We start from the raw sequence: 13,725 nt of genomic DNA on the forward strand, positions 1-13,725 counted from the left end.
TATTGTTCTCAACACAGTTAATCTGAACATACAATTAACAGTTGCATGTGTTTGTATTTACTTAATTGTGGTGAGCTCCACAAAAAGAGTCCCAAATTAAAATGACTGAATTAGAGAATAGTTTAGTTTGGAAGTGCATCTAATCCTTCAACTCAAAGCAGGCCTTACTTCAAAGACAGATTAGGTTGTGTAGGGCCTTGCCCAGTCAGGTTTTGACCATCTCCAAGGACAGCAACCTATTCTACTGCCTGACCTCTGATTCTCACTCAAAAATATTTGCTGATGTTCTATGGGACTGTTATATCCTATTGATCATGGCTGTTGCCACCTCCTCTTTTGCTCTGAAGAGAGTCTGTCTCCTCTGTAACCTGAAGACAGCAGCTGGATTTCCCCTGCTTAGTCTTGTCTTTTCCAGGCTAAACAAAAATACATTTTGACTCTCTCCCTCATATACCATGTGTTTCAGCCCCCCAGAAATCTCAGGGGCCTCTTCCTGAATTCACTCCAGTTTGTCAATGCCTGTCTCGTAGTGGGGGAAATGGCATACACCCAAAGCTGGGCACAGTGTGATTCTTTTACTCTCTAAGTTTGTGCATGGATCAAATGTTGCAAAAGCATAATCCAGCTTGGAAACATTTTCTTCCTGTTCTTACAAGAATACTCAAGCCCCTCAAAACACAAACTGGTAGTTGAAACATTTCGAGTGAAACTCCTGTGTTACTTCAACAAATTATACAATGAAAAAACTCTTCAGACTCCTACAGCCAACACTTACTTTGAAGAGAAGCCACGCTGCCGACTGCTTGAGAAAACTCTGTTTACAATCGGTTCTCGAATACTGAAAAACATCTTTGGTTCTTCTGGACTATACAGCAGGGAGTCATTGTAATCATTTGTTACTGTAAACAGAAATCAGACATTAAGGTGTTTTGTTTTGTTTTTTAGAGAAAGTTCGTTATTTTCAGAAACACACATTTCTCCAGGAAAGAGCAGTTTGCCAAATGCTTAATAGCCTTCATCTCTGAGATGATACAATTTTACCAAAGGTTCCTTTCAGTTCTATTGCATGACTAACATTCACCAACTCTCTTCGGGTGACTAAATGCTGTTTAAAATCTTAGGAGAATTGAAATTCTCTTGAAGATCTACACATGGAAGTATAAATTAGTGCTTTAATATCAAAGGTGAGAAGCATTTCAACAAATGCTTCTAAATAATGTTTGTAAGACTAATATTGCAAGAGCACTAAAATAGTGGAAGCAGTATTGAGTAGTAGAGTACAATCAAAAATGAACTAGTCAGACTTACGATACCTTAAAGAAGTATAGAGTTTTTCACTAACCTTTCTGTATTAGTTCTGTGTTCAGTGGCGTATTCAAGCTTCCATGCTTTTTAGCTGTTGAGCCAAGAGAAAGAAAGAGCCCCCATTAGATAGGAGTATCTTTCTGTAAACTTAGCCAGTAATGACACGTGTTCACTCACCGATATTAAGGACCTCTTCAACAGCTTGATTTGCTACCTTGTTAATATTATAGGACCTAGACAGAGAAGTAGAAGTCTTGTTTGCTAAGCAATACAATTGAGGGTGGGGAACAAAAAAAACCTACCTTGCATACAGATAAAGGACTAAGTTCCAGACAAAGAAAAAAAAAAAAAAAAAGAATGCTGTTAAGTCTGAGTAGACAGCAGTCTCCCTCCTGGGACCAGGTTCAGAAGGGATTTAGGTTCTAACTGCAGCCCCTGTGCAGTAGTACTGTGAATGTCTCGGTTGCACAGTTCTCAGTGGAGCTTACAATCCTCAGTCAGCACTTCTGTCGTGGTAGTAGAACACCTCAGACTGCAACAGACATCCACTATACACATAATAGACTATAGATGTGCCAAGGATGTTTGTCCAGGGCTACTCCCCTTACACTTACTGCCTACCTGCAAACCTGAATAAAGGCACAGGAGAAACTGAGATGCAGTCTGAAGTTATTCTCTCCCCTAACTAGTTAACAACCTTTTGTACGAGTTTTGGCAGCTGAAGAAGGACTTGGACATTTAAATGCCTCTCAGGGTGAGGAGGACTGAAACCCCAGCACGGCCCCTAAACCACAGACTAAAGATCATCCAGCAAGCTTGGTGTTTAGAGAGGTTCAGGAGCAGACACCAATTGCAGCAGTAAAAATAGGCAATCCTGGAATTTGGTCTCTGGTTCTGAGACTGCTCAGTACAGAACATACAATAAGCAAATGAAATGCCTAAGAACAGCTTTGAACCAAGGCTGTACATTTCCAAGGTACTGAACACTAGGAAAGTTCTCCTAGCAATCTGAGAGTTTCATCCTTGGCAGCCTCCAAGACCAAGTTATGCCGACTGAATACAAGATTCTGAATTACAATGAAAAGTAAAGTCCAGTAACCATGGCTACAGCATGAATATTCACTTTTGAATTTCATTAAAAGCTTCAGTTTTAGTCCATCTTAGCCTGCCACATAAATCCAGGGCCTGTTACACAACTTTAAATGATAAGGATAGCCAGATTTCCAAATGAAAGAGGCTCTCACTTCCCACACATCTGAGAAAACTAAATTGATTAGACTTGTCTGTAGTATTGAAGCTTGTTTAAACTGCAGTTAAGAAAATCTACCCCTTTGATTAAGCTAGTACAGCTCTGGTTAGATATACTCTTCTGCACTTAAGGGCAATATTTTGGCAAAGAGACTCCCTTTTCATTTAAGTTTGAAAGAGAAGCTTGGAAGAAGAATGGAAAATAGATGTGCCAGAGAACACTTAATACTATTTCCAAGTATGTTTTCCAATTTTCATTAAAGCTTAGATTTTTATAATGGCTTTTTGAACTGTTTCATCTAAACATTTTAACCAACAAGACTAGTTCAGAGAACCCCTGGACATGCCCTGCCAACCAGTCAGAGCAGGTCTTTCCATCACCACTCCCAAGCCCTCATCTCTACATGGGGTGTGCAAGCTCTTTCACCAAAGTTACAGTTAAGGTAAAAGAGAAACTCAGTTTGGACAAAATGCTTCAGCAAAATAGGTGCATCTAGCTTATCTAAAATAGTATTTTGTATCAAAGCAGCATCATGTACTTACCATGCTTTTGATCCTGTTCCAGTGCACACATTGAGTCCTGAACTCTTCTGTTTTTCCCAAGGACCATCATCAACTGATATTTCATAATAGGAGGCCCTATGAAGCGAGAATTTAAAACTGGGTTTGCAGGACTTAAAGTTCTCCCTGAATAAGACAGAACACACAGCCTTATCAGGCACATGAAAATTTAGAGGGGGGTAGTTTCAAATCTGGATGGCAATTTCACAAGCATTGTACAGTGTTTCTGATTTGGCAGCCACTTTTGATACGCTGTTTTACGGTGGTTTTTATAATGGACAAAAAAAAGTGATTTGTAGCATGAAGTTTTAGGCATTTTTTTTCAGCTACTTTTCATATTAAGTTCTGTGTGAAGAACTCTGTGATTCATCTGGGAATAACTTTGCATACAAGCAGGGTTTGCTGGAGTTACAAATGAAACTACAAAATACATTACCTTCCTTGCATAATTGTTGAACTACTGCATAAACTGTGCTTATGCTGTGACTGGGTCTCAAAATTACATCAGGGAACACTAAGATGTAAGAAATTCCAGCATCAGTAAGTAATAACATGGCTTCAAGCTGAATTCTTGATCACTTCAATAATTAAAAATCCACTGTGATTCTTCAGGAACAGTTTTAGTTTTACAACAGTCAGCAGGCTTACGTTTCCTTCCAAGGTAAATTCTTCCTAAAACTCAGATGTAGTAAGTCTTGGGGCACAATCATCATTGTGCATGGTATTATTTATCAGGGGATTCCTAATCTTAGGCTTGTTGCAACCAGAAAGCCTCTCTCCCATAAGCTTCAGAACATCCAGACATACATTTATGAACTACAGTTATTGATGTTTATAATGCCTAATACAAACAGTATATAGTCCTCAGGTAAATGGATACCCTCTTAGAAACACATGTTCACTGTGTTCAGCATGACTGAACTTCACCCTTCTTAATAAAACGAGCTTAGTGAATTATCCTTTGGTGATGAACATTTTGGTCTGGACAGACTAAGAATACAATGGTGTTAAACAGTGATTTAACACTCTTGGTGATAAAGAGCATTGTGTGCACCCTTGAGAAGATGGGAAGATGAGAGAACTGAAAGCAAATTAAGGACACAGATGCACACCTTGATTCAATTTAAGACTTTCTTTTTAAACAAGCTAGGTGGTATTTTTTGTTCCCTTCGCCTTCCCTGATTTCTTAACTGGCATGAAGAATAAGCCCTTGGAAGATGCACCTAGAGTTATTTTGTTTCTTTATACAGTATACGTGTATTTGAGCCTTAAAAACATGATCCATCTGCGTGACATCATTATTGAAGTCTTCAAGTTCTATTACCACAAAATGTGTTACTAGAGATTTGTTCCTACTCGCATTGTGTTCCACATAGTTTCTAAAATATACAGGAACTAAAGAGCACAATGTATTTGTGGCATTCAGAAGCAGAGGACTACTGTAAAGTGTTGGAAAGGAGCTTTGTGTTCCTCTATCACTGCATGTTAAATAAATCTTTTAGAATCTTGAAAAACTATATTTGAGTTAGAAGAGAGCAAAATTTGTATCTGTTTGAGACTAATTCCTTCTGCCAGTCTGAGGCTGCAGTCCAGATGGAAGATAAAGCACTCATGGAACATATATACTGTTTCCAGCAGCAATCACAGTGTCCCAGGCACTGTACAAACACAAGAAGATGTTACACACTAAAGTTTAAAAAAAAAAAGACAGACAGTGTAAAGGGAAAGGGAATATAAAATACAAGTAAAAGTTTGGCCAAGTCCTGATCAAGAATCATGTTTTAATTCCTTTCCCACAGCCCCAGTCACATTTCCCCACATTCTTCTTGCTATCGTTTGGCTAACAGAAATGCATTCATCTTCAGGACAGAAAGGATAGTCGTAAAGGTATCTTGCATAATGCAGTACCAGTATATGATACAAACCGTTTTCTTTAAATAAGGAAGTGTCAGACATTTTCCTGAAACAACACAGTTTCAGACAAAAGTAGGCTTATACCTTTGCCTCTAATGACAGAGAGGCAGAAAGGAGAAGTTATTAGTATTTCAGTTTGGTCACGCTAGACTTATAGAAAGAAGAGATGCAGAATTTTGAAGATTTTGAAATCTTCAGTCCATGGTAAAGATAGTAATTGAAGGTATTTGATTAGATAAGAACTAGTCAGGTATGGAGTAAAACAACAAAGAGAAAATAACAGCCAGAAATAATGAAGGATGGAATGGCCACATTGGAAAACAGAGTAACAAAAATAAACATTACTGCACTTAATCTCTGAACACACACTTTGTAACCAGCAACAATCCCATCAGTCTTATTCATGGTCTAGAACAAAGATGTCTCAACAGTGATTGCCCATTGCAGTGCCATAAAAAGAAATGAAGTTAATTGTGTCCTGCTGCAACAAAAAATAATTACACATACCTGGATGAAAGAGATTCCCCAATGAAGACTTCATTGAGTGCTCTCACAGGTAAAAGATGTGGACCAGAGATGTCAGATCCTGCAGATATTGAATAGAGCAGTGTTAAATCAAAGCTCAAAAATGCAAATTTTCCAAACCAACTCATCACTCATTGGGGGACACACTTTGCTGCCTTGTTTTGCATTCTAGATGTTGGTTCTCAGTGTTCAGTTTTCTTCAATGACCCACTTTTTCAACTGAAAAGTCTGTATCCAGTTACAGTTCTTTACTGGAGACTACAAGTATTTGAACCAAAGTCATTTTCAGATATTGCTTTCCCTGAAAACTCATGGGCAACTACACGGATGTCTCTTCTAGAACTCACTCACAGTGACTTAACAGATGTTCTGAATCAAGTTCAAAGAGCTAGACTTTATATTGCAGGTAATTAAAGGGGGCTAACAAATTGTTCATGTTGATCAGGACCTCTCAGTGAGGAAATGCAGAGCCAGACAAGTTAAGCACAGACTCTTGCATAGGCTGCACCGATGGGCTGAGGCCAACTGTATGAAGTTCAACAAGGCCAAATGCCGGGTCCTGCACTTGGCATGCAACAACCCCAAGCAGAGCTACAGGCTGGGAGAGGAGTGGTTGGAGAGCTGCCAGGCAGAGAAGGACCTGGGAGTATTGGTGGACAGTCAGCTGAATATGAGCAAGCAGTGTGCTCAGGTGGCCAAGAAGGCCAACGGCATCCTGGCTTGCATAAGAAACAGTGTGACCAGCAGGGCTAGGGAGGTGATCGTCCCCCTGTACTCAGCTCTGGTGAGGCCGCACCTCGAGTACTGTGTTCAGTTTTGGGCTCCTCGCTACAAGAAGGACATCGAGGTGCTTGAGTGGGTGCAGAGAAGGGCGATGAAGCTGGTGAGGGGCCTGGAGAACAAGTCCTACGAGGAGCGGCTGAGGGAGCTGGGCTTGTTCAGCCTGGAGAAGAGGAGGCTCAGGGGCGACCTTATTGCTCTCTACAGATACCTTAAAGGAGGCTGTAGCGAGGTGGGGGTTGGCCTGTTCTCCCACGTGCCTGGTGACAGGATGAGAGGGAATGGGCTTAAGTTGCGCCAGGGGAGTTTTAGGCTGGATGTTAGGAAGAACTTCTTTACTGAAAGGGTTGTTAGACATTGGAACAGGCTGCCCAGGGAAGTGGTGGAGTCACCATCCCTGGAAGTCTTTAAAAGACGTTTAGATGTAGAGCTTAGGGATATGGTTTAGTGGAGGGCTGTTAGCATTAGGTTGGAGGTTGGACTCGATGACCTTGAGGTCTCTTCCAACCTAGAAAATTCTGTGAAATCTGTGAAATTCACCAGATGCTAAGAGTCCTCATATGCAACCTCCCCCCCACACATGCATTTGTTGTGGACCAGTTGGATACACGGTAAATTGTTCCTGTGGTAACCCCAAGTGTCTAAGGTAACCCCAAGAGACCATTTAATAACAAGCTCAGGTATTCTGCCAACAGGTAATACTATTTCAAGATAGTTATATAAGTTGTTTATATTGAAAAGTAGTTCTAAATGTATAGTCCAGAATAAACATATAGAAAGAGACAATATTCCCTTCTGAAAAAAAAATCTACTTCCTATTCAAAGTTATCATAGCAAAGCAATTATATTCTTGTGATGGACCTGAACCTACTTTGATCCTGGAATCTTTCATTTATGTGAGCTCTGCTGTGTTGCTCTTGGCTTAGCTGCTGTTCATGTAAATCTACAGGCACAGGGTTAATACCAGTTCCTTCAAGATACAGCCGGATTCTTTGTCGCCACTGCCACCTAAGAGAGGAGAAAAGTTTGTGTCAGTATTCAAAATATTTACTATAGAATTAGGTAGGATCAGATTGTCTTGAAGACACAAGAGTTTCACTGGTTCATTTTCAAAGCAGAGCATCTTAAGATTAAAAGTTAAATATATTCAAGGACATATTTCAAGTTTTATAGCTTCCACTATCACTTCTATATTTATAAAGATAATCATCCCCAAAAGTAAATACATTTATTTGTTAACTGATGTTTTTTGTGTGTAAAATAAGATGACATTGACCAAAAGATGTCTGCAAATGTTACGTTATACATAATAACATTTATTTTTTTAGAAATGTGATTCTGTCTTATGAATTCATGACTGATACAATGCATTTGAGAGCAACAAGCTCACAGGAATTTATATTCATATAAATACCTTATAATGAATATATTTGTATTAATACTTGCTCTACTTTCTCTAACACTTTGCTTATATTCATAGATGTCCAGAAAAGCAGCTCTATCCATCCCTTTATTCATAAGCCCTATAATCATCCTCTAATTTTAATGATCTCTCCTGGCTTGGGAGCTTTAGGGTGCTTAAGAGTACTTAAGATGGAGAAAGAAGTATATAAAAGGCATGCTGTTACGTCATTCAGATTTTTATGTTTTTTTTTCCTAGAAATCAATTCCTTTTTCCTCTTATAATTTAGAGATTACATAAAACAAGATAGAAATAGTAGTTTTGATTCAGAAAGCAAATCACAAGGAAGCAAATCACATCTTTTCCCAGTTCATGCTGTTGGTATTTGGATGACAGTAGCCCGCTTACATATTTCATGAAAATTACACCAAGGAAAACTCAGGCCTTATAAAAATATATTACTAGTTTTTCCTCACTGTCTCCTGAATTAAGACAACATCTCAACTTTGCAGTAACTTTAGCCTTCAAACCTATACAATAAGTTCCCTCAACCTTTTCTGAATTAACACAACTCTTTTTCATGCACCTGCAAGTGCAAAATTTTCTAGAAATTCTGGGGTCATTTTCCCATCAGCTTTAAGTTGTTCTTCCCCTTCTGAAATAAAAATAATGAAATCTACATATAATGCACCATCTGAAGCATTACCACTGTTGGATAAAGAGGACTGTACATCTTTCTTATGACTTGTGTCTATACAACCTTGCATTTGATTTTTCTGCAACACTGACATTAATTTGCATTCAGTTTGCAATCAGTACAATATGAGATGTTTTCCTGAGAAACAGTGACCTGTCACTGTCCATCCTATGTTCATGCACCTGAGTTGCTAATCAGTAACTGCAATACTCTGTGCCTGACTTCAGTGTCTCTGCACTGAACAGCAAACCATTTATTTCAATATGCCTCAAAATTTGTTTGGATTCTAATCCTCTCTTCCAGTGTTTTTACAGTTCATGCCAATCTGACTTTTAATATATGTATATATATTAAAGTCTCTTTACTCTCTTCATCCCAAGAAGGGATGAAAGGATGACCTCAAACCCAGAGGTCATAATTCTAGAGCCTTGCCAAACACATCCTTAGAAAAATTATCTATCTACCCTTAACTTTTAAGTATGGCTTTAGGTAGTCAGGCAAACAGCTTGCAGTGGATATCATTACATTAGCTTCCTCAGAATATTCATGCTAGAACAGGGCAGAAATCCTATAAAATTATAAAAAGGTAGCCTACTATTGCATCTCTATTCTGAGATCCTGTTACACTGTTTACCATCATAAAAAGAAACAAGGGCAGTTTGACATTGCATGTTCTTCATAAATCAGTGAGGTTAGTTGTTACATGGAACAACAAGGTAAGTGCTTACACAGATTCTTCCACTAAAATGACTTCCACAAAGGTCATGGATAAGGACAAGGAAAGAAGAAAAATGTTCATTTCCAGTCTTGAGCACCTCACCATCCTAATGATACTCTAAGCCAACAGAAATTCTTTCAGACAAGTCGATCCAGTTATCCTCCTATTAAAAAGATTCCTTAGGCCCAAATAAATCTGAGAACTGCCAAGTCAAACACCCACTCAGGTCTTTGCTTAAGAACATCAGTTTCAAGTCACACTTATTCTGAAAAAATAAAGGAAAGAAAGATCCTTTCTGTTTCACTCTGGTGAGGCTTAAGCTCCCTAAGAGCAGTAACAGGAGCATCAGCAACAAAAATTTAACATGGCATCCAACAAAACATTACAAGTGGTTAGAGTATCAAGGGAGTTTACCTGTGTTAGCACTACTAGGTTTAACCAAACTACTTAGCAAGATCACAAGTTAAATCTGCTGTTTTCTAAGCCCGGGAATATTTGATTTCAAACTACCTTCTCATTTAGTAAAGCTACTGAAACCCACTGAGTTAGTTATAATCAATCCTGCTGACTGTATTCACCTCATTCTGTAATTATTTTATGTGGCACAAATACAACAACAAGCTACAAATCAAATATGCTATAAGTATGAACAATAACAACAACAACAAAAAACAACTGCAATGTATTTTAATGTGAATAACTTACTTCTGTTGTTTGTTTGCCATCACAGAGGTATCTTAGAGTGTTAATACAACACAGAACAATGGTTTGTTTTTAAATAAGAGTTTATGAAAAACTGTACTCTAGGTTGTCCTTTAAAATTCAGCTTGCTTCCTCCTTAGTTTAAGTAAGATCATTATTTTGAGAGTATCTAGTATTGAAAGCATCAAGCTACCTTTATCATAAATAAAAGCTTTCCCTAACACTACTCTGGTAATAAAATTTAAGCCATTCTGCCTTAATCACTACAACCATCTGCATCAAACTGACCACTTCCTAATAGTACAGACTTCATTAGCTTCTATTAGTATGGCCCATCACTGTACTACAAACGGTTAAGAGTGTTAAAATCTGTAAACCAATACATCTTTTACAAGACTACAGTTCCTCATTTATGCATATGCTAATTCATAAAATAAATCAATTATTGAAGGTCACACCAAAAGCAGTTTTTCCAGGAACTTGTTATCAGCTTTATCCTTTGTGGTCCCAGCCCCTCTCTCAACCACAAATGCATTTCTCAACATAGTAAACATTAAAGACAATTACTTGAGGCATTAAGATTTTACTAAGCACCATCTGCTTCTTATGGATCACATATTATTATGCATTTTCCAATCAACATGTTTTGTAAAACCAAAGATCACTGAATCGTACCTGAACTCACCACGATAAAGCTTCTGTAGTGCTTCAGGAAATGAGTGTGTGTATCTTACAGGCAAACACAGGTGACCCTCCGATCTGGAAGCAAACAGGAGTAAGGATGATGAAAAAGTACAGTATTTTGGTCCCCCCAAAAAAACAACACAAAAAAACAAGCAAGCTCTTTCAGTTACCCAAAGCAAAGCTAGGCTTTTGACCTTTATGATCCCATACTATTTTTACATACATAGTACATTAGCAACAATACCCATCTTTCAGCTCCTGTGATGTACATGTGAGACATCAGGATCTTTCTTCCACTTTTCCCCTAAGAAATAGTTGTTCAGCAGGTAAACCCACAAGAATACACAGGTACTAATATAGCACCTGTCACCATAGTTCTAGGCAAAGAATTCAAGCTTAATAAACCCTGCAAGTTAGAAAGAGTATTTTCCATTTACATATAAGTTGGTGATACCGAGACAGGTAGGTGACATGCCTAAGATCAAAAGAATCTCACGTCAAAGCCAGAAGACTAAACACTGCTCCCCTTTCATGAGTGATATTTGATAACTTGAAGGCACTTGTTATTTGAACCCTGTTATTCAGGCTTGATACTGTTGAATATCTGTTCACAGCATTTGAAAAGTTTTGGAAAAGGAATATGGTATGGAAAGAATTAAAACTTTTTGGCCACTGCTTTCTTATCTGCTAAGATTTGATTAACTGGAAATATCAGATGCAAAAATCTAAATCTGGAAATCTCGTCAGACAGAGCCTTGGTGAATTTTGAGTTTTTACTTGCCATCCATTTGAAGGTTATACCAACCAGGCAGTACTAATACACTGTATCCACCTGCCCAAATCAATCTTATCACTAGGTGAATGGGAGTTTATAAGAGGACAACTAAATGCCATTAAGTGGCTGAGGAGACGGTGTCCTCTGAGTTCTGGAACGGTTTACCCAACAAAACCAGAACAAATTTAATTTGTTCATACCCTAACAGATTTCCAGTAGGGTTCATCTTCATAAAGAAATTAAGTTTCTGAATGTTCAGATAGCACATTTAGTTGCTTTTGTTAAGAAAGTCCCTTTTCCAGTCACTAGTCTATACTACCATCTCCAGCCACAAGCTACTGCTCAGTAATAAACCTAGCTCCAAGTACAGCTGCATTAACGTGAAAACAGCTGTGGCAGTTGAATACATCAGTGCTTATCCAATGCTACCTAATGTCCTCACAGATGAGGGGGAACAACTCGTGGAAACTTTTGTAATAAAACAACAGGTTCACTTGGTATCTACAATCTACTAAGACAGGCATTTGTTACCAGATGCCACAGGCATGCCACATGCATCATGAAAACAGATGCATATTATGCCTGACATTAAACATAGTATCTCTTTCCCAAACAGTTTTTACCTTTCAGGATCAGTATTTACTCCAATAACTGGTTTAAATTTATCAAAGACCTTACTGGCTGCCAACAACATTGTGCCATCACCTACACAAAAAGCAAAACAAAGAATATTAGTTTCTCTTCTCATTATAATATTCCAAACAAAATAGTTTCACATATATCGCAGTACAACTGTTAACACGCTTCTGTGTCAACAACTGAACAGGTAAGTGGCACAAAAATAAAACGGGACCAGAAAACTGCTGACATCTTTTAAAGCAGAGTAATGACAACTGAATTCAAGATAATAAATGTGCCTGGAAAAAGTATTACTTATTGGACAGCTATACTTGCCCTGGCAACTGAATTTGGCAGAAGCAAGTTTGGAAAGACATTTATGGAGCTTTCTGTTATGTTTATCAGCTGGTAAGAGAAATTATACATTCACACCTCACTTTAGTCTCTAACCTTGAGGATTTCATTGAAATCTGTAACAGTATTATTGGATGCTTCAGGCATGAACACATCCCCTTTGACCTATTCTGAGTAGTAACCAATAACTGTGGGAAAAGTGGACCAGTAGGGAGAAGACAACGGCAGGGCAGCATTCAAGTCTACTGTCATGAATGACTGAACATTAAGTGAGAACACAGCAACGCACCGTAGTATTTGCAGCAAGTCACAAAAATAAAACTGAATGAAGTGCTGCAATCTGATGTTAAAAGGAATCAATCAGGTTAGCTGCTCTGTTGGTTTGTCTAATAAGCTCTAAGGAGTGGCACAGGCTGCTCAGAAGTTGCACATTTCTACCTGTGCCACCAATTCCAGATATGCTGCAATGAAAGCGAGCAAAAAAGTTTGGGAAGGGGGACAAAAAGCAAGTATGTTAGTCTCCAACTCATGTTCCTAACAGAGTAGGGTTTAGGGCTACTCATAATCATATAAAAGCAAATGTTTTATCCTCTTTAGTTGAAAATTACAGTAAATTCCACAATTTCCACCATTTTGCACAAGATAATAGCAAACTTTTCCTAAGTGGCCATACATTGCCATTCACTTCCTAGTGCTACAAATTTCAGATATGAGAGGAAGAAAGGACAGCCACAACCACTAAATTTTGTCATATTTTCTGACACTTTTATCAGCCATTTATTTTCAAGATGTGCACATCTCCAGATGCTTCACAGCCTGCAAAACTTATTTGAAAAACATATCTATGAAAACATACTGAAACGTATACCTCCTTTCCATAAAGTCATACCTCCTGCTGATATAACAGCATCTGCCCACCGAACTGTCTCTTCATTATATTCTCGACGTTTAACAAGACGGACTTCTATCCTCTCGTTCCTATAAAGTGCAGGAAAAAGCCTGAATGTGTCCTATATTGTTCCTTGTCACATCCTTCTGAAAAACTAACATGTAATTAAGGACTAAGTACAATTGTATTTGGTTTCTAAGCATTCGATGCTCACACAAACCTTTTAAACCTTTTCCATTTGTTTTCAAGACAGCAATGAAATGTGTTAGCTGAACTGTGCAAGTTCACATTTGTTTCAGGAATAACTGTCCATCTGCATCATCCTGTTTTAAGTATTCCATTTTATTAGGGCTTGTCACACAAAGCTTTCTTCCATTATTTTATACAATCCATGGATATTTGCACTGTTTCTGAAATTCTTAACATCTGTATATTCTTACCGTAAACTGTCTACAACATGCTCCACATTTTTTGTATGAATGCGGTGCCGCTCCAATAGACCAGCATAATTAGATCCCTTCAAGGCAAGCTGTAAGACAGAAAGCGAAATAGT

At 38.2% G+C, this 13,725-nt stretch overlaps 1 protein-coding gene across 2 annotated transcripts in view; it reads right to left on the minus strand.

The window, feature by feature from the left end:
- Window positions 1-13,725, minus strand: part of NADK2 (NAD kinase 2, mitochondrial) — a 33,019-nt gene that overhangs the window by 4,409 nt on the left and 14,885 nt on the right. The window contains exons 2-11 of one of the 2 annotated variants that reach the window (XM_084305800.1): window positions 13,613-13,701; window positions 13,173-13,261; window positions 11,935-12,016; window positions 10,528-10,611; window positions 7,205-7,341; window positions 5,536-5,614; window positions 3,097-3,192; window positions 1,483-1,538; window positions 1,343-1,396; window positions 776-899 (exon numbers count right to left, since the gene is read on the minus strand). In XM_084305800.1, coding sequence (XP_084161926.1) covers window positions 776-899; window positions 1,343-1,396; window positions 1,483-1,538; window positions 3,097-3,192; window positions 5,536-5,614; window positions 7,205-7,341; window positions 10,528-10,611; window positions 11,935-12,016; window positions 13,173-13,261; window positions 13,613-13,701 — 890 coding nt within the window. Of the gene's footprint in view, window positions 1-775; window positions 900-1,342; window positions 1,397-1,482; window positions 1,539-3,096; window positions 3,241-5,535; window positions 5,615-7,204; window positions 7,342-10,527; window positions 10,612-11,934; window positions 12,017-13,172; window positions 13,262-13,612; window positions 13,702-13,725 lie in introns of both variants that reach the window. The other variant, XM_084305799.1, reaches the window with a different exon arrangement.

This window comes from Netta rufina (genome assembly GCF_964035555.1).
Source record: "Netta rufina genome assembly, chromosome: Z".
In the NCBI taxonomy this organism is placed as follows: domain Eukaryota; kingdom Metazoa; phylum Chordata; class Aves; order Anseriformes; family Anatidae; genus Netta; species Netta rufina.